The sequence below is a fragment of the Gorilla gorilla genome, chromosome 14, assembly GCF_029281585.2.
Source record: "Gorilla gorilla gorilla isolate KB3781 chromosome 14, NHGRI_mGorGor1-v2.1_pri, whole genome shotgun sequence".
Classification (NCBI taxonomy): domain Eukaryota; kingdom Metazoa; phylum Chordata; class Mammalia; order Primates; family Hominidae; genus Gorilla; species Gorilla gorilla.
The window spans coordinates 63,652,640-63,673,620 of NC_073238.2; the positions used below are offsets into that span (position 1 = coordinate 63,652,640).

Genomic DNA, 20,981 nt, shown 5'->3' on the forward strand with positions numbered 1-20,981 from the left:
TGGGGAGGCTGTGCATGTGTGTGGCAGGGGCCATATGGGAAATCTCTATTTTCCACTCCATTTTGCTGTGAACCTAAAACTGCTCTAAAAAAATAAAATCTTTTTAAAAAAGTTAACCCAAAAGTATATGGTTTTATTGCCCTAAAGAAAGTTAACCAGGCATATTGTACCTAACTTAGCTATTTTAGAGAATCCTTTTCTCTTCAAGTATTTAAATCCTGTTCCTCAAATACACTCTGAACTAGGTCTCATTGCCGCCACCAACGGTTCACTCATTTTAGGAGTTAAATGAGGGGGAGTTAATTGAGTTTTATTGGAAAACAGTCACACTCAGTCGTTTTCATATCATCTATGGCTGCTTTTGTAGCAGAATGGAATAGTTGTGACACAGACTAAATGGTCTGAAAAGCCTAAAATATTTGCTATCTGGGCCTTTCCAAAAAAGTTTGTAACCTCCGGGCCAAATAAAACTTTGACACTTGCTCGAATCTGGTATGAAAATTTTGCTTGTAGCATCAGTTAACATCAGCAGATGATACGATACCAAAAAGTACTGGGTATCAATTGCTTTTGGTAAAAGCAATTCTACAGAAGGCCAAAATACTTTAGCTAAAAACCACTGATTCAGAATCTCTAAGGCTGGGACCCAGATATCTGGGTTTTAACGTAGTCTCTGAAGGACTCTTACGCATACTCCAGTTGGAGAATCGCTGGAGCCCACTGGCCTAGCCCAGTGGTGGATGTACAGATTCTGACTCAGAAAGTCTGAAGTGCAGCCCAAGATACTGTTTTTCTCACAAGCTCCCACGTGATGGCGATGTTGCTGGTCTGAGGGCCTTAGTTTCCTCACCTGCATAATGGAGATGATAAAAATCTATTTCATAGGGTTGTTGTGGGTAGTAAATGAAGTCATAATGTCCATTTATATCCTGCCCCGACCCGTTTCAAGCTATGTCTATTGGAGCAAGTTACCGAATGTCTTGGTTCCTATAAGTGGAGCTAAATAATATTGCCCACATCGCAAGGTTGCTGGAAGGAGCAAATGAGATAATAAACATAAAGTACCTAGAACAGAGCCTGGAACACTGTAAAGGCTCAATAATGTAAGATACTATTATTACTATTATCATTATTGTTACATAGGGTGTCTGATCATAGCAGATATTCCATCAGTGTTAGTTTCCTCCCTACTCCCTCTCCTATCCATCCTCTCGCCCCTACCCCTCCCTCTAGTGTCTTCTGTTGATTTCTTTTTTATTTTTGTTTAGAGATGCTGTCTCACTCTGTTGCCCAGGCTGGCATACAGTGGTGCAATCATAGCTCACTGCAGCCTCAAACTCTTGGGCTCAAGCGATCCTCTCACCTTAGCCTCTGGAGTGGCTGTGGCTACAGATGCACATTCCCACAACTGGCTAATTTTAAAAAGTGTTTTGTAGAGATGGAGTCTCACTATGTTGCCCAGGCTGGTCTTGAACTCCTGGCCTCAAGTGATTCTCTGGCTTTGGCCTCCCAAAGGGATGGGACTATGGGCACAAGCCACTGCACCCAGCCCTCCTTCTGTTGATTTCTAATGTGTCTAATTAGATAACTTCTATAGGGATGATGATTCAGAAATATCTGAACCCAGGTGGCCCTACCTGACAGTCCAGAGGTGCCACACAAACAGGGACCCAAAATGAGCTTGGACATTGACTGTGCTGCCCAGGCCCCTCTGCCCACCCCCTCTCAGGCAGGCTTTTCATAGAGAGCTTGGGAGAACAAGGGAAAGTGGGCTTGCCAGTCCTTCCCACCTCAGGGGAGCACCGTTTCCAGGGCTGCCTGAACATTCTTACTCTGCAGCACATTAATCTACATGGCACCAAGTTTACTTTTCTGAGAAGATTATTTGGGACAATATATGGAAAACCTGAGAAGTCATTTCTCTTTGGCAGCACTGCCCTCCATAACAAAGCACATATTCCTGAAGGGCATCTGGATTTTGTTTCAGGTTGCTCTTTGCTTCCTCAGGATTTAAGTGCTGCCAGGAATGGCCTTCTAAGAGTTGTTTAGGAAACCTTAATCTCCGGACACAGGGTGGTGGTGATAATCACATTTTTTGCCCGAAATGACCAAATTGAAACCATCCCCACAGGGTTGACAAGAATGGCATGCTGGGTTCTGGACAGAAATATAGTTATAATTAAGAATGAATCAGCCGGGCGCGGTGGCTCACGCCTGTAATCCTAGCACTTTGGGAGGCCAAGGCAGGCAGACTGCCTGAGCTCAGGAGTTCGAGACCAGCCTAGGCAACACGGTGAAACCCCATCTCTACTAAAATACAAAAGAAATTAGCTGGGCATGGCAGCATGTGTCTGTAGTCCCAGCTACTCGGGAGGCTGAGGCAGGAGAAATGCTTGAACCTGGGAGGCAGAGGTTGCAGTGAGCCGAGATCGTGCCACTGCACTCCAGCCTGGGGCGACAGAGCAAGACTCCGTATCTACAAAAAAAAAAAAAAAAAAGAACTAATCAGACAGGCGCGGTGGCTCACACGTGTAATCCCAGCACTTTTGGGAGGCGAAGGTGGGTGGATCGCTTGAGTTCAGGAGTTCGAGACCAGCCTGGCCAACACGGTAAAACCTGGTCTCTACCAAAAATACAAAAATTAGCCAGGCTTGGTGGCATGTGTCTGTAATCCTTGCTATTCAGGAGGCAGAGACATGAGAATCACTTGAACCTAGGAGGCAGAGGTTGCACTGAGCCAGTATTGTGCCACTACACTCCAGCCTACCTGGGCAACAGAATGAGACTCTGTCTTAAAAAAAAAAAAAAAGAACTAATCAGGCCACAATTCAGCACACTTCCTTGTTGCCAAAAGTCACTAGATCCTGACCATTTGCATCCCCATTGTTCCTAAAGATAGGATTTCTGACATTAAGGTTATAATGATGGAGACAGGAGGCAGAGAAATTCTAGGCAGACAGGGGCAGGTCCCTGGCAAAGTCCCATCCTCAAGCCAAAAAGCCTGAGACTGCAGCCCAAAGTGAGAACTTACATCCCTGTTCTCCCGCTCAAATGCTGCCTTTTCCAAAACCACCCATGGCCCGCCCTGCTCCCTATCCTGTGCTTATAAAAACCCCAGACTCAGCCGGCAAAAAGGAGAAGCAGCTGGACATCAGAGACTATGGCTCAACGTCTGAGAGAAGTGGCTTGACTTCAGAGAGACAGCTTGACAGCATAACTTCAGAGAAGAATCTGGCCAGAGACAGCAGACTTCAGGGGAAGATTACCTTCCCACCCCATCCCCTTTTCAGCTCCCCTTCCTGCTGAGGGCCACTTTTATCAGCAATAAAATCCTGTTTTTGCCATCCTTCAATTCCTTCGTCCAAACTCATTTCTCCTGGATGCCAAACAAGAGCCTAGGAGCCACAAGTGCAGATGCAAAAGGCTGTCACACTGGCCCTTTGCCCTCACTGGTGGAAGACAGCTCCCTCACATGAAAAGGCAGAGGGAGGCTCTGCAGAGCTGTTAACACTTAAGCTGTCTGCAGATGGCAGAGCTAAAAGACCACTGTAACACTCCCTCTGGGGCTTCAGGGGTTGCAGGCACCCCACCAGATACTGCCTTGGGGGCATGCATGGAGTTTGCTCCTGCTGGTGCTCAAAAGTGCTCACCCTGGCTCCTGCACCCGCTCACCTGTGTGCTCCCTCCCATAAGGGGTGGAGAGCAGTGAGTCCGAATGAGTGGAGTTCACTCCTGGTGGTGATGAAGTGGCCAGCTGATTCCAGTGGTTGTGTACTCCAGTTCCTGCCTTATTTGCTCATGCGCTCCCTCCTGTAAGGAGTTGAGAGCTGTGGGCTGAGTAAATGGGGCACCCCTATTGTGAGTCCTGCAAAGGGGTCAGGGAAATATCCTACTTCAATAAGACTGTTTAAAAATTGATTTGCATCCCTGTTGTTCCTATAGAGATGATCTCTGACAGAATCATAAGGCTTTTGTTTAAGGATTGCTTAAGATGTTCTCAGATCCAAATTTCAGTGACCAGTTTGGAGACCCTCACAGAAGAACGGGATGAGCATAAGAACACAGCTTCTTCATCTCCCTGTCCTATGACTTCACCCTGTGCTCTTCGACCAGTGAACACTCTCCACACTTGGGCCCACTCCAAAACCCTAAAGACTGTAGCCCCAAACTCCTCAGACAGATGGATTTAAGATTCCCTCCCATCTCCTCCTTTGGTGACCCTATAGGTAAATCCTTTATCTGCTACAACCCAGTGTCTCTGGCACTGGTCATGGAGTGCCTTCTCACAAGAGCAAAATTGAGTGTGAGGTACATTTTCTTCCACAAGCCAGGTATTCCATAAGCACCACCAGCATCAGCAGATCCAGCTACAGATTCAGTGACTATGATCAACTCCACAGACCATCAGCTTGCTTTGTTGAGAGGATTCTGTCCTAATAAACACACTGCTAAGACTAACATTCCCAATCCACAGGACCTAGAGTAAAAGAAAACTCAGGCTACTACAGAGAATAGGTAAATGAAAGATGAAAAAGGGAGGGACAATCAACATTATTGAGCACCTGTGCTTTGCCAAGCACCATACTACTTGGGATCATGTAGCCCTTCATGAAAATTTGTGATAAATGTTTTACCATCATCCTTTCCTTCCTTCTTTCCCTGGCCCCTTCCTTCCTCCCTTCCTTCTTCCCTGAGTCAGTCAGTCAAAAAGGCATTTGATAACCTCCCCTCCCCTCCCCTTCAAGGGAGAAGAGGCTATTACAGCAGAGGCAGAGGAAAGGGCTGGAAAGCCAAAGAAGCAACTAGCATGCTAGGAAGGTGAGTCACATACAGGGGAATTGAGGGTGGAAAAAAGAAAGAAAGGACAGAGGCTGCTCCTTTAGCCTGGATCCCAGAGCCAATTCACAGGAGCAGCAGCATGTAACATGAGTAAAAATTAACCTTTGTGGGGGCAAGCCACTGAGATTTCATGGTCATTTGTGTGAAAGGAAAATGAATCTTGGGGCCCCAAAATCACTAAGCTAAAGGGAGAAATCAAGCTGGGAACTGCTTAGGACAAACCTGCCTCCCTTCTATTCAAGTCATCCCTCTGCTCACTGAGATAAATGTATATCTGATTGCCTCCTTTAGAAAGGGTAATCAGAAGCTCAAAAGAATGCTAGCATTTGTTTCTTATCTACCTAAGACCTGGAAGCCCCCCCACAACTTCGAGGATGTCCCACCTTTCTAGACCAAACCAATGTTCATCTTACATATGTTGATGGATGTTTCATATCTCCCTAAAATGTACAAAACCAAGCTGTGCTCTGACCACCTTGGGCACATGTCGTCAAGACCTCCTGAGGCTGTCACAGGCGCATATCCTTAACTTTGGCAAAATAAACTTTCTAAATTAACTGAGACCCATCTTAGATTTTGGGGGTTCACATTTGTTACCCACAGCAAGCCGGATCTAAGCCAACTGATACAGTAACTGGTAAATAACTTCTGTTCTTAGAGTGTGAATACAGCTTGTCTATCTCATATCAAAGCCCATGGTCCTTCCACTTGATATATAGAATTGTTTATTGACTGAAAAACCATTTTATTGATTAAACTGGCCTTTGTAGAACTCAGCTGCTCTGAGTTTGTCCACTTCTCAGCACTTAGGGAAAATTTCATTTTATAATCCTTTTTAGTCCTCTTATTCCTCTGCAGCAGAACAATTATTCCACCAATACTGTGGAAAAGTTAGCCTAGTCTGAAAAATATTTCAGCTACAAATACTTAAAAATGCAGGATAAAATATGGCTGAGCTAGCAAGAAAGTAAGAGAAATAGTCCAAGTATTTAAACTGCTCTGAAATACTGAAGGACTGAAAATGGAATGAGACCAGGAGTCCAAAGAGAGGTTAATGAGCAATAAAGCTAATGATTGTTTGAAGGGCAGGGCAGATCTAGACTGCTGGGGATTAAAGATACACACACAAACACACATATAACATATATAGGTGTGTATGTATATATATATATATGTATATATGTGTGTATATATATATATATATAGTTATTTTGAGAGTTTAAGACTTAAAGAATGTTGCAAAAATAATAGAGTTCCTGTGTTACCCTTCACCCAGCTTCTGCAATAATAATGTCTTACATATTCACAGCACTTTGGTAAAATCAGGAAACTGATACTGGTAAAATACTGTTAATACAGGTATAGATCTTATTTGTGTTCTACTAGTTTTGAATGTACCACTTTGCATTTTTGGTGTATAGCTCTATGAATTTTATCACATGTATAGATATGAGTAACTGTCAACACAAAGAAACTCTGTCATGTTACCTCTTAACAGTCAGACCCTTGTCCCAACCATAACATTTGGCAATCATGGATTTGTTCTTCAATGTTATAATTTTTTTTTGGCTATGAGAATGGTATCTAGATGGAATCATACAGTATACAACACTTTAAGACTGGCTTTTAAAAACTCACCACAATGCCCTTGAGATTCATTCAAGCTGTACGTATCAATAGCTCATTAATTTTTATGGCTGAGTAGTGTCCCATGGCATGGATATACTCCAGTTTGCTTTCTATTCATTCACTAAGGACTGTTTGGCTTGTTTACAGTTTTGTTTTGTTTTTTTTTTTGTTTTTTTTTTTGAGATGGAGTCTCTCTCTGTTGCCCAGGCTGGAGTGCAGTGGCGCAATCTTGGCTCACTGCAACCTCCACCTCCCAGGTTCAAGCGATTCTCCTGCCTAAGCCTCCTGAGTAGGTGGGACTACAGGTGCGTGCCACCACGCCTGGCTAATTTTTTGTATTTTTAGTAGAGACGGGGTTTTGCCATGTTGCCCAGGCTGATCTCAAACTCCTGACCTCATGATCCGCCCGCCTTGGCCTCCCAAAGTGCTGGGATTACAGGTGTGAGCCACCACGCCTGGCCTGTTTTCAGTTTTTGACTATTAAAAATAAAGCCACCATGACATTCATGTACAGAGTTTTGTTTGAACATAAGTTTTGGTTTGTCTAGGATAAATACCCAGGAGTGTGATTGCTGGGTGATATGATAAGCATATGTGCAACTTTATAAGAAACTGTCAAACTGTTTTCTAGAGTGGTTATGCCATTTTATAGTCCTACCAGCAATGTATGAGAGATCCGGTTGCTCTGCATCCTCAATAGCATTTAGTGCTGTCAGTACTTGTTATTTTAGCCATTTAAATAGGTGTGTAGTAGAATCTCATTGTGGTTTTAATATACATTTCCCTAATGGCCAATGACACTGAACACTGTTTTACATGTTTATTTGCCATCTGTATATCTTCTTTGGTGAAATGACTATTCAAGTCTTTGATCCATTTTCTAACTGGAGTGTTTACTTACTCTGAGTTTATATGGTTCTTTATATATTCTGGATATGAGTCCTTTGTTGGATACGTGCTTTGCAAATATTTTCTCCTAGTCCATGGCCTGTCTTTAAACCTTAGTGTTAATTGCCATGAAGGCACTGTCAACAAAGTCTAGACTTCAGGAAAGGTGCAGAATAGAGTTCTCTGGATATAGTCAAATCACCTGAAGAGCTTTACCCTCAGAACAGGCGAACTAGAAAAAATTCTACAAGCCAAAGAAATAAATAGCAAGCTGAAAGATAGATCTGAAGAAATTAGCCAGAATGTGGCTCAGAGAAACAAAATGATGCAATATTTTAAAAATAATAATTTAGAACCTCAGAAGGTTTAACCTATGCCTAATAGGAATTCCAGGAGGAGAGTCTAGAGTAATGTTGTCCAGTACAGTAGTAGCCAATAGCCACATGTCACTACTTAAAATGTGAATTAATTAAAACTAAATTAAGTTAAAAATGCAGTTCCTTGGTTGTACTGGCCACATTTCAGATGCTCAATAGCCACATGTGGCTAGTGGCTACCATATTGGACAGTGCAGATACAGAATACTATAGGAAATCCTACTGGACAGTGCTGATCTAGGTCATAAAACAAGTCTGAACAAATTTCAAAGAACTGGTATGATACAGATGTTTTGTGGAAATAAACTAGACATTAGAAATTAAAAACAAAATAACTCCTACTGCCTCCTCTCACCTTTTTCCCCATTACAATTCCACCTCTTAATGTCTTCATGTTCTTGATGAGAAGCAGAACGTCCCTACTGTGTTCCACGGCACCAAGTTCCCCAGAACCCGCCAGTCTCTGATGACAGAACATCCTGGACCGCCCAGCTCCACACCCCAACCCAGGAAGTTCTCTAAAACACTGACCATGACAGCCTGGGGTAGGTTTCCACTTTAACATTCCGACCAAAATTCTCAACTCGATGCAGTCAGAGTCTGCGCAACCTGGGACCTCAAGCCAAGAAATCCTCAAGTGACCTTACTTGGCAAAACCAACAAAACAACCAAATACAGGTCTCAAGCGATTTACAGCTCGGTGCTTAACTCGGTCACCGGCCGAGGGGCAGCCCTCTGGCGCCGCAGCCCCGCCTCTCTATGACGTCACACGAGGAGCCCTGAAGTGGCGGTCAAGCTTGAGGCGTCATCCGGCTGCGCCTAGTGGGCCGTTGCCTTACAGTTGCTGAGGGCAGGCGAGAGGCGGGGGCGCTAGGGCCGAGATCATGTCTGACTGGGAGAGGTTTCCTTGGCAGCAGAGGACGCTAGGTTTGGGATGAAAGAAGCTGGGCAGATGCAAAATCTGGAGAGCGCGAGGGCCGGGCGGTCAGTCAGCACCCAGACTGGCAGCATGACCGGTGAGTGTCCGGGACCCTGCTCCCGCCACCCTACCTTTCGCTCTGCCCTGTGCGTCTCCCGTCATTGAACTCCAGATTCCTTGTCTGCGCCTCTTTGCCTCCCCTGCTGCTTTTGGATGTCTCCTGCCCGCCCTCTGCGTGTCCCCCCCGCGGTCGCCAGGACCAATCGGCTCGGTCGCACTGGCTTTTGAAGTCTCGCTTTTTACCCCTCTTAGCTACTTCTCACAGGACCTAGAGCTGGGGCCTCTGAGGTCAAAGAGCCTGAACATTTCCAAACGGCGCTTTTGCCTTGATTTCCAAATTAACCGCACGTGACGCTTTCCTGTATTTCGACTGCTTTACCGTCGAAGGTCAGCGCATTTTTCGGGCTGTGTTCTAATCGCTTTCCTTTTAGCAACGCCCCATCACAGTCCAAAGAAAAGCTTGCACCACGACGACGTCAGATGCGAAGACTTTTCACAGCTTGCTTTGGGTTGTCCCCCTCAGCTATGTGTATTAGCTGTACCGTTTTTTCCTGCAGGGTGAGGGCTGGAGAAAGAAGGCTCGACTTTTTAAATGGAGAAGGAGGTAGCCACGACTAAGGCTGAAGCGTCTACTGCTAAGATACCTCTGACTCTCTTGTCCCCTATCTTTTTCTGTGCCTCTTGCGAAAGCAGCTGGGCTTAGGCTGCAGCACCTAAGTGGCATTGAGATTGGCTCCCTTTTTCACCATTAGTAACAAATTTTAAAGTGTTTGTCGTCTCTTTTGTAGGTCAGATACCAAGGCTTTCTAAAGTCAACCTTTTCACTCTGCTCAGCCTCTGGATGGAGCTCTTTCCAGCAGAAGCCCAGCGGCAAAAATCTCAGGTATAATTGGTTTCATAGTTTCTCCCCTTAGAAAAGCAGTGGTTTAAAATCTGAGTTTATTGCTCCAGTTTCTGTCATACCTAAAACCAAACTTAACAAGGCTTAAGATTTAAACAATATCTTTATTGATTAACATGACACTTTATAATTCCCAGCCGTAATAAGTCATCTTCCATTCTAAAAATACTTTCTGAGAATACCATGTTTATCAGGTACTAATGGTATTTATATGTCAGTTCGGCTAATAAGATTATTGTCTATACCACATAATTTCCCCCAATTATATATATTGTTGTTTTATCTAGGTAGTTTACCCCTCTGCCACAGAAATATATAAATTGCCTGGAGATAGAGACCATGTCTTATTTTACCTAGCATATACCCTTTAGGGTCTAGCATTATATGAGTGCTAATTGATTAATGTTGGATGGAAGTAGTCTCTTTTTGGATCTTGAAAGACAGGATCAAAACAGATTAGAAATGGGCTGTGTGCAGTGGCTCACACCTGTAATCCTAGCACTTTGTGAGGCTGAGGTGGGTGGATCACCTGAGGTCAGGAGTTCGAAACCAGCCTGAGCAACATAGTGAAACCCCGTCTCTATTAAACATACAAAAATTAGCCAGGAGTGGTGGTATCCGCCTGTAGTCCCAGCTACTCGGGAGGCTGAGGCATGAGAATCGCTTGAACGAATCGTTGGAGGTTACAGTGAGCTGAGATTGCACCACTGCACTCCAGCCTGGGTGACAGAGCAAGACTCCATCTCAAAAAAAAAAAATCAGAAATGTATAGTAAGAATAATCATAAAAGCCAATATATTGGAATTGGAAGTATAGACATCCTGCGTCTTTTCTTTCTCCTACCCTTGGGGCAACAAGGGGCTAGGTTCTCATTTTCCTCCATGCTTGGAATGGCATGATGCTAGGTTCTCATCATTTCTGTTTGATAATTTTGGAAGCTTAGGGTGTTGGCATTAATTTTTATAGGGGGCCACGGCCATTGGAAAATAGTATTAGGTTAAGTTGAGCATTTAAGACTTTTTTTAAAACAGAGGTAAAAGGAGGGGGCTGGGGCAGAAAATTACCCATGCCTTCTCACCACTCTAACAACATTACTGTTAATATTTTGGTACTTCCAATCTTAAGCATGAGGTTTTTTATTTTTACTCTTACAAAGTTGTAGTTATATTCTGCATGAACTCGCTGAGGTTTCCAACTTGCCCATAATTCTGCTGCAAGGTTGCTTTAGATTTTCCAGAGAAAGACTATAAATCCTTAAATTCCCACAGTACTCTTAGGAGACCACCTACTCTTTTCATTTTACTGTGGATGAGGTTTTGTGCTTGGCACTGGAGACACAAAGCAGAAAAAACATGGTCTTTATTTTCTAATGAGAAGAAACACTAGGCATTTAAACAATTAAAACAGAATTGGTGGAGTGAGTACATAGTATAAGCAGAGATGTTGGCAAGACTGGGAGCCAGGCTCTATCTATATGGGGAAGTGAAGGAAGGATTCACAGAGAAGGTCGTATTTGCACTGAGACGTGAAGGATTAGTGGACTTTTGCCCAAGCCAAGGAACTCTACATGGAAAAGCTTGGAGCAATGAGAGAATTTGTGGTCCTCAGGCCAGAAAGTGAAGTTAGGTAGAGGGAAGAGACTGGAGAGGAGCTTGACAATGTAGACAGGAATCATATCATAAAAAGCATTGTATGCCTTGCAAAGGAGTTTAGATTTTATCCTATCAATATAGGAATTGCATTGAGGAATTTTAACAGGATGTGAGGATATTCGCTTCTCATAATAAAATGCTATCTCTTGGTGTAGTTTCCTCCCCCAATTCCTATGTGAAGTGTTTTATAGATAGTAAAACATTATTTAAAATATTATACATCGTTATTCCATATTTCTCATCCTCATCCCCCCACTCTGGCTCTACATGTTATTAATGGCTGAGAAAGCTCTTCATTTCCTTCATTAATTTTGAAATTCCTTTATTCCTTCTACTTGTTAATAGCTTAGTATTATTTTATGAAAGTAGATTTCCAAGCTGTTAGGGATTTTATGTAGTGTTGTGTTTTTTTTGTTTTGTTTTGTTTTGTTTTCAGATAAAATTTATTTTGAAGAGCCAGATTAGAAACAAATATTTAGAGATTTAAGACTTTTAGGCCGGGTGCAGTGGCTCATGCCTGTAATCCCAGCACTTTGGGAGGCCAAGGCAGGCAGATCACAAGGTCAAGAGATCGAGACCATCTTGGCCAACATGGTGAAACCCCGTCTCTGCCAAAAATACAAAAAGTAGCTGGGCGTGGTGGTGCGTGCCTGTAGTCCCAGCTACTTAGGAGGCTGAGGCAGGAGAATCGCTTGAACCCGGGAGGCAGAGATTGCATTGAGCTGAGATCACGCTACGGCACTCCAGCCTGGCGACAGAAAAAAAAAGAAAAAAAAAAACTTATAAAAACTGGACATATTAGAGATTGAATACAAATTTTGAAAAGGCGTTCTTTTTTTTGTAAATATCCAGATGTGATCTCATTTTAGTTCTGTTTTTTTACATACACACCACATCCTGTGCTGAAATTAAGTTTTTTTTTCAACAGGCACAAGTTATATTTAATTAGTGAGAAATGACATTTATGTTTCTATTAGGAAGGAATTGATTGGCCAACTAATTGTTGAAGTTTGTTTGCAAATAATACACACCCTACTGTTTCCTCATACTATATAGGGAAAGCTGTGGATCTGAGAAAACTGAGATGAAGCTTTCAGTTAGCATTTTGTTAAAAAAAATACTACCAAGGAAATTTCAAAACTATATTAGCAACAAAATGTTATACAACTTTATATCATGTTTAACAAAAGATCAAGGTTATGACTCTCATTTTCTCCCAAGCCAATGACTCCAAGTTTTCCTGGCATCTCATTCCTTCATCTGGTGGGCACCATGGAAGTTTTCTAAATGAAAATAAATAAGTCTTTTGTTTCAAATATTTTATTTGGGATCTTATTTAGAAATCTGACTCATACGCATGTCTATTTAAGGCTTTTAAATGGAAAATTATAACACATAGAAATGAGTACAGAAGGCATCAAAACAAAGAACATCCATGTCTTCAGAAAGCCAGGCAACCTGGAACTAGGATTGACTTGGCTATATGAAAGATTATCACTCTTAGCTCCTGGTCCTGGAGCATGCCCAGCTCCTATTCACTGCATTGGTGTCTTTCCAGCTTGCTCCCATACCCATGTGTCCTAGGACTACAACCCTCTCACCATGGTCTTGGGTAGGCCTTTACTTCTGTTCTTACCTTACAGGCCTTGGGACTCCAAGGCACTTAGGGAGGGAGAGCCTCAGGATTACTCTGGCAGTGATCTGGGTGAAAGAGGCTTTTGCGTGTTAGCTTGAGAACTTGACTATCATTTTTAACATTGTTTATATGAGAAAAAGGTGTTTTGAATTCCGAAAAGGGAGATTTACCAAGTATTTGGAACATGATTGTAGGTTGTCAATTACTTGTATATTTAATGTCAATAAAGCAGAAGTATATAATTTCATTAGTTCTTCTGATATCATGGCCATTGCAAAAAAGCAAGACCAATGATAGTGTGGGGGAAGAATACAGAATGAAAGGGAGCATATTGTACTCCACTTTTATAGTGTTATTTATTGTACAAACATTATCATTGAAACTGAATTTATAGCTGCAACATTTTTAAAAACTGTATTTTTTTCTCTTGGATTTCCTTTTTGTACTAGTTAATATCCACATAATTTTGCAGGTAGTTGCAGTCATAGCAGGAACACAATTTTGTATTTGACAGTTTTGGTACTGTTACAGGGTTGATAAGTTATTAATTTTAAATTATACAGTAAGAATACATCTAAATTTCATATACATATAGTATATGCTACCATTGTGTTTATACTTGTGGAAATATTAAATTTCTCAAAATGTTGCCAAATTTTGTGCCTAATATTTCTGTACCATTTACTATAGTATATTTTTTCCAGTATTATTTGCACATGGTGTTCGTAGAGTTGAGTACAAACTTTTTCCAATTAAGAGGAAAAAAATCTGCTTTAAGCTAAAGTAATAAGATTGTTTCACTTAAATTCTTGTCTGCTTTTGTTGTACAGAGTAAATCACAGAAATACCAAGATGCAATTAGACATGTAATTGTATTGGAAATACTGCTTTTGATACTTTACCAACATTTGTCTTATTGAAAGTATTTTTATGAGTTACCAAAGTAATATATGTTTGTTATTTTTAAAATGGACAGAAGAAAAATTTTATCATAATTCCACCTCCTAGAGACTAATTACTTTTTAAAAATTGTTTCTCAGTCTTTTTTCTCTTACTTTCTTTACTTACATGAGATCATTTAACTCTGGATCCTACCCTTTTCACTTAACATAAGAAAATACTTATGCTGTAATGCTAGTATAAACATTGGAGCAGCACCTTAGTCTAGTAATTTAGAGTAGCCAGTGGTTTTACAGCCAGCCTTGCCTGGGTTCAGACTCTGGCTCCGCCTCTTACTAGTTGTATAACTTTGGGTAACTTTATCTCTCTGTGTCAGCTTCCTCATCTGTAAAATGAAATGTTACTAGTATATACTACATGAGGCTTTTATGAGAAATGAATGAGTTAATATTTGTAAAGGTCTTAGTGCCTGGCACATGTTAGGTACTATGTGTTTGTTGTTGTTGTTGTTGTTGTTGTTGTCTCCTTATTTATTTATTTGTTTATGTATTTATTTTAATAGAGATGTGGTCTTGCCATGTTGCCCAGACTGGTCGCTAACTCCTGGGCTCAAGCAGTCCACCCGCCTCAGCCTCCCGAAGTGGTAGGATTACAGGCATGAGCCACTGCACCTAGCCTCCTAACTCTTTCCATTGTGTCTTCTGGTACCTTATGCTAAAGGCCCTCACTGTACTTTTCCAGAACAGAAGCAATGTGGCATAATGGTTAAGACAATGGATCTTGGGCTGGATCTGGCATATCCCCTTAATTACCTGTTTGACCATGGTTGAATTATTTAATCTCTCTCAGTCACAATTTCCTCATTTGTAAAATGGGAATAATAGGAGCTACTTTATAAAGTTATAAGGATTAAATGAGATAATTTAGGGCCTGGTACATGATAAACATGCAGTAGATGTTAGGTACTGTTATTATCATCACTCATATATATAATTATTACCACTACTAGCACCCACATCCTTACCGTTTTTCCGCTGATACCATCACTTCCTCTACTTCCTGTTCTGTCTGAACAGAAACCTCATTCCCAGAACATGGGTTTTCTTATAAACTTCTTTTTTGAAGGTTCTTTCTTTTCTAGCATCCAGCACTTGTTTCATAAGACTAGCAGGTCAACATTTGCAAAGTTTCCCATTCCTACTTTAAAACTTTATCAATGTATTAACTATCCCACCCTTTTTTTTTTTTTTGAAACAGAGTCTTGCTGTGTTGCCCAGGCTGGAGTGCAGTGGTGTGATCTCGGCTCACTGCAACCTCCATCTCCCGGGTTCAAGCAATTCTCCTGCCTCAGCCTCCCGAGTAGCTGGGACTACATGTGCGCACCACCATGCCCAGCTAATTTTTGTATTTTTAGTAGAGACAGGGTTTCACTATGTTGGCCAGGCAGGTCTCGAACTCTTGACCTCGTGATCTGTCCGCCTTAGCCTCCCAAAGTGCTGGGATTACAGGTGTGAGCCACTGCACCTGGCTATCTCACCTATTTTGGAGCTCACAGAATTCTGTGTCACTTTCTTTGTCTTAATCAACTTACTTCATAGTCACTTTCCTGTTTTCATAAATCATAAGCCCTGTGAGAGCTGCATCTTGAGCAACTAGGCTGTCATATAGCAAGGGTTCAATAAGTATTTGTTGAACTAATAAATGAAGGACTTTGGTCCCTGCCTCAAAACTTTCTTTCTACTTCAAGTTTTCACTTTTTCCCTCATGGATATACCTGTATTCGTTTTCTATTGCTGCTATAACAGATGACCACAAAGTTGGTGGCTTAAAACAACACAAATTTATTATACAGTTCTGTAGGTAAGAGGTCTAAAATGAGCCTTACTGGGCTAAAATCAAAGTGTTGGCAGAGCCAAATTCCCTTCAGACACTCTAGGGGAGGACCTTTCCTTGCCTTTTCTACCTGTGGAGATTGTCTGTTTTCCTTGGCTCATGGGCCCCTTCCATCTTCAAAGCCAGCAATGGCCAGTCAAGTCTTTCATGTTGCATCACTGACTCTCCCACACCCCTCTGTTACTCATAATGACCCTTGTGATAACATCGGGCCAATCAGATAATCAAGGGTAATCTCCCTATGTCAAGGTAGGTGGTTAGTGCCTCAGTTCCAGCTGCAAACTGATTCCTCCTTGCCATGTAACAAAACATAGTCACAGGCTCCAGTGACTGGGACAAGGAGATCTCTGGTGGGGCATTATCCTGCCTACCACAATCCCAATCTAATACCTTTACTACATAGTTCCTTATCTTCTCAATTCCAATTAATTTACCTCTATTCCACTTTAGTCATTCATGGCCACACTTTGGACTTTTCCATTACTCAAAACTGCCACAATTCTGAAACCATAAACTTCAGAATTTTATTTTCTCATTACAATTTCCAATCCTTCTATGTTTTGGGAAAGTACATAGGGGATAGATTATAAAGTTTTATTTACTAGGTAAAGTAGTATGAACTTGATCCGAACAAAGTGGGAAGTCAATGTAGAGTTTCATCATGGGAAAAAAAATGGTCAAAGCCAAGGAAGCCAGCCTTTAAATATGGGAATATTGAATTAGTCATATGTCTTATGTGCTAATCATTTTTTTTCCTTAATCTGATTTTTATTAGAAAAATGAAGAGGGAAAGCATGGACCCTTAGGAGATAATGAAGAGAGGACCAGAGTATCTACTGACAAAAGACAGGTAAATTTTTATGATTTCACATATATATGCTCATAATAACAAAGCAAAAGGAATAGTATAAAGTAGAATAAAAGTGCCTCCATTTCTACTATCAAGGGAGTTTTTAAAATACTCTTCTAAAAATGGTCTGTATATTTACAAGACTATATGTCACTCCTTTTTTTTAAAAAAAAAAGTACAGATGGGATTATTCTATGCTACATCCTACATCTTGCTTTAAAAAAAAAAAAAAAAAACTCTTGATGGTTCGTATATATGTGTTAAGAAATACTCTCCCTTAGTTCTCTCACACTCCCACACACCTTGCTGGGTATGCCAAGAATGCAAGGCCCTAACCACTTTTTACCTGGGTCATTTCTCAGAGTTGTGTTTGCAGTGATCAACCCTGAAGGTTGAGGTAATATCTCCCTCCAGGACAAAAAGCAATCTGGCTTACTTTCTGCTGTGAAACAGTAGGACCCTCAAGCTCAGTGTTCCTCTCCTATAACACTACCCACCCTGTGTCCAGGCAGCCATCTGTGCCCATTTGTATTACCCCTCATGGGGCTTGAGGGCAGGAAACAGAAATGATGCTCATACTGACTGCTGTGCTGCAAATAATAAAGTTCATTGTTTCTAACCCAGAAGTTTCATGTTTTCTGCTAATATCCATGAAACAGTAACAGGTTAACTTATTAGTTGGTAAGTAGGGTAAAATCAAAGTGCAGACTTGAAAGATGAACCTTGTTCTTTTTAATATTGTATAGTATTTCCTTGTTACTTTATTCCTTTGAGTTTTCCAGAAGTTCCGATTCATTGGGTGCAGAGTGGAGACTAAGCATGTATGTTTTGAAGAGTTACCTTGATGATTCCGATGTATATTCCTAGAGATTTCCTAATTCATTCTGAGAGTGAGCCCAGTAGGAATATAGAAATAATTTGTCTCAGAATATTTACATGTTTTCATAATAAGAAAGGCGAAGGGAAAAAAAATAGTGAATCACCATTTAAGTCAATGTACTAGTCCATATACAAAACAGACTGTCCCCTTTTGCCCATGTTTTAGTGTAAAACTCTGTGACTAGGATCACATAGATGACTTGCCAAAATGTTAGTGAAGTGAAGCAAAATCAAATTCAGAGCAGTGATTCACTGAAAAGATTCAGTCCTCTGGGAGTTGTGGTAAATGGAAGTGCCAAAATGGAATGCAACTTGAGCTTTTATTTGTTTTATTGAGTTTGGGATGGAAAAATCTTTGTCTCAAACTTGGTATTTTGGCCTTACCTAGATGCAAAATGAAAAAATACATATTTTCTGAGGTAAAAAGGACTCTAGACAAAAAAGTGATAAATAAACTCGACCCAAAAGATTGTTCTAATAACAAATAAGTTGATGAGTGTGCTTCTCACTTGATAGGAACAATTTTTTTTTTTATGTTTTGTTCTGGCTTTATTTCTGTCTGCTTAACTAGGAAAATCTAAAGCTGAAATCATTCCCTTGCAGCCACTTCCGCTGGTTACGTTGATTCAATTTAACAATAGGAGCTCTGTCAAGATCTTTTGATGAGGCAGCATTACTTCTTTTCCAAGATGATATGTATTGGCCGGGCACGGTGGCTCACGCCTGTAATCCCAGCACTTTGGGAGGCCGAGGCGGGTGGATCACGAGATCCAGAGATCGAGACCATCCTGGCTAACATGGTGAAACCCTGTCTCTACTACAAATGCAAAAAATTAGCCGGGCGTGGTGGCAGCTACTCAGCTACTCCAGGGGCTGAGGCAGGAGAATGGCATGAACCCGGGAGGCGGAGCTTGCAGTGAGCCGAGATAGTGCCACTGCACTCCAGCCTGGGCGACAGAGCGAGACTGTCTCAAATCAGTCAATCAATCAATCAATCAGTCCAGCCTGGGCGACAGAGTGAGACTCTGTCTCAAATGAATAAATAAACAAACTTATTGAAAGTATTCAGAAATCAATAATAATATATACTTCGCATTTGAGAAGCATAAAACTCAAGAAATTTTGGTAGGGAGGGGAAAGTGTTCACAAATTCAAGGTCAATTTAAAGCTTATTTTAAAAGCCAATATAGATAGGTTTTTCATATTTTACATACATCCTTAGGTATATATTTTGTAAAGCAGAGATTTTTGTATTCCTTTATAAATGTCCTTCTAGTGTAGGAGATGGTTGGTTAACTCAGAAATGGAATTCCATAAAATCTTCTCTGTTCCTTCTTTTTTAGATAGTTTACAAATTATTCTCCATAATCTCAAACATTTATACTCAAAACCGAAACTGAAACTTGACTAGTTAATATCGCTTTGGTCTGATCCTTAAAGTGATTTCAGATATGCTGTATTGGGGGATAAGTATAGGGTTAAATCCCTTTGGAAGGGGATGGGGAATAGGGACACCCTCTCCTTAGCCCAAGCTCCCCTCATGTAACAGTCAGTCCCAAGCCCAAGGATCAGGTTTACATTCCTTACTTCAGAGGCTTTTGCTGTGAAAACAGCATAGACTGTTTTGTGCCTTATGCAGAACTGACTTTTTTTTTTAACCTGAGTCTGTTTTATCTGATATTGTTATACCAGCTTTGATTAGTATTTGTTTAAGTTGAGAAACTTTAGGTTCAATAGTAACACAAAACCTTCACTCAAAGAGATCCACTGGAAGTGCTTAGAACCCCTGTCAGTAACCAGTCTGCAGGGCTTAATTCAGGCTCAGCCAGTCCCTGCTCTGTGGAATATTGCTAAGGTAGCTCAAGCTCACTACTCTGACATCAAGTTCTCTCATCCTTTTTGACACTTGATGGTATGTCTTCCTTCTTTTTGTTTTTATAACTTACCTATAGTAGGAGGTGGGTCCCAACTGTAGTAGTCTAGACTGCCATAGTGCTAAAAATTGATACAGCCAGTAGTTTCTCAAAAGAAATTGAGAATTATCTTTACTTTTGTCAATATCTAAAATATTTTAGAATTTAAGATGACCTCTGCTTTAGTTCTGCCTTTTACCATCTGTGGGTCTTTCAGAAAGTCATGTAAACTTTCTGGGCTTTACTTATCCATGTGTAAAATCAGGGCTTTATATTCTTTTTTACCATCTAGAAGCTTAATACTAAATGGTACTACACTTAATCCTATAAGAAACAAGTCAAATTGACCTAGTTCTTGCCCTTTACTAGGTTATAATGTATCTAATCTTTCACTAGAACAAATTAATGATAATTACATGCTTAATTGTTTGATTAGTAGAGCCTAGGTTTAGAAAATTTCTGGCCTAAAGTCAACACTAAAGTTTCAGAAGCTTTTTGGATCTAATGAGAAATGTGCTTTGTACAAACTCTGTTTAGATAAAGAATTAAACAAAACTTCCATTTTTATTAATAATTCAAGTATAATCCATAATATGATTATTAGGTGTTATAACTAATAAGTTGTTATTTTATATCTTAATGTAGGTAAAGAGAACTGGTCTTGTGGTGGTGAAAAACATGAAAATTGTTGGTCTCCACTGTTCTAGTGAAGATTTACATGCCGGGCAGATTGCTCTTATTAAACATGGGTCAAGGCTGAAAAACTGTGATCTTTATTTTTCCAGAAAACCATGTTCTGCTTGTTTGAAAATGATTGTAAATGGTAAGTGCAGAAAAGGGTTTGTTGGGGATTAAGAGTATTTATCTGGGATGGGCGTGGTGGTTTATGTCTGTCATCCCAGCACTTTGGGAGGACAAGGCAGGAGGATCGCCTGAGCCCAGTTCACGAATAGCCTGTGCAACATAGGGAGACCCCATCACTACAAAAAATAAGTTAGCTAGGCATGGTGATGCATGCCTGTAGTCGCCACTACTTGAGACAATGAGGTGGGAGGATTGCTTGAGCCCAGGATGTCAAGGATACAATGACCTGTGATTGTGCCACTGCACTCTAAGCTGGGTGACAGAACAAGACCTTGTCTCCAGGAAAAAAAAACGAAGAAAGGAGCGTTTCTCTGAGAGCAGTCAGTGGGAACACATTTGCTAAATACCACAGAGATAATTTAGAAATATATATCTGAAAGTCAGGTGCTGTGGCTTGCACCTGTAATCCCAGCTACTCAGAAGGCTGAGGCAGGAGAATTGCTCAAGCCCGGGAGTTCAAGGCTGTAGTGAGCTATGATTGCTCCACTGCACTCCAGCCTGAGTGGCAGAGCAAGACCCTGTCTCTAAAAAATAAGATAAAAAATATATAAATATATATCTGAAGACAGTTTGATACATTATAAGAATAAGCATCAGAAAACATGGATTCTGGTCTCATTCATGTCTACTAACCTATTAAATGACCCTCAGTGTATGAGTAGACTAATGCTAACTGCTATAACAAAACAAAATTTCAGTGACTTAATGTACTAGATATTTATCACCTGTATAATAGTCCAGCACATGTGTTGCTAAACAGCAGGCAGGTTTCTCCATTTGG

At 41.0% G+C, this 20,981-nt stretch overlaps 1 protein-coding gene across 4 annotated transcripts in view; it reads left to right on the top strand.

Moving 5' to 3' along the window:
- The first annotated feature begins 8,492 nt into the window (after window positions 1-8,492).
- The window catches only part of CDADC1 (cytidine and dCMP deaminase domain containing 1), a 45,494-nt gene continuing 33,005 nt past the window's right edge, over window positions 8,493-20,981 (top strand). Inside the window, exons 1-4 of one of the 4 annotated variants that reach the window (XM_004054512.5) lie at window positions 8,493-8,749; window positions 9,501-9,595; window positions 16,470-16,544; window positions 19,982-20,159. In XM_004054512.5, the coding sequence (XP_004054560.3) occupies window positions 8,668-8,749; window positions 9,501-9,595; window positions 16,470-16,544; window positions 19,982-20,159 (430 nt within the window). In that variant the 5' untranslated portion in view covers window positions 8,493-8,667. Of the gene's footprint in view, window positions 8,750-8,879; window positions 9,100-9,500; window positions 9,596-15,968; window positions 16,045-16,469; window positions 16,545-19,981; window positions 20,160-20,981 lie in introns of those variants that run through there. The other 3 variants (XM_004054513.5, XM_055359839.2, XM_019039751.4) reach the window with 3 other exon arrangements.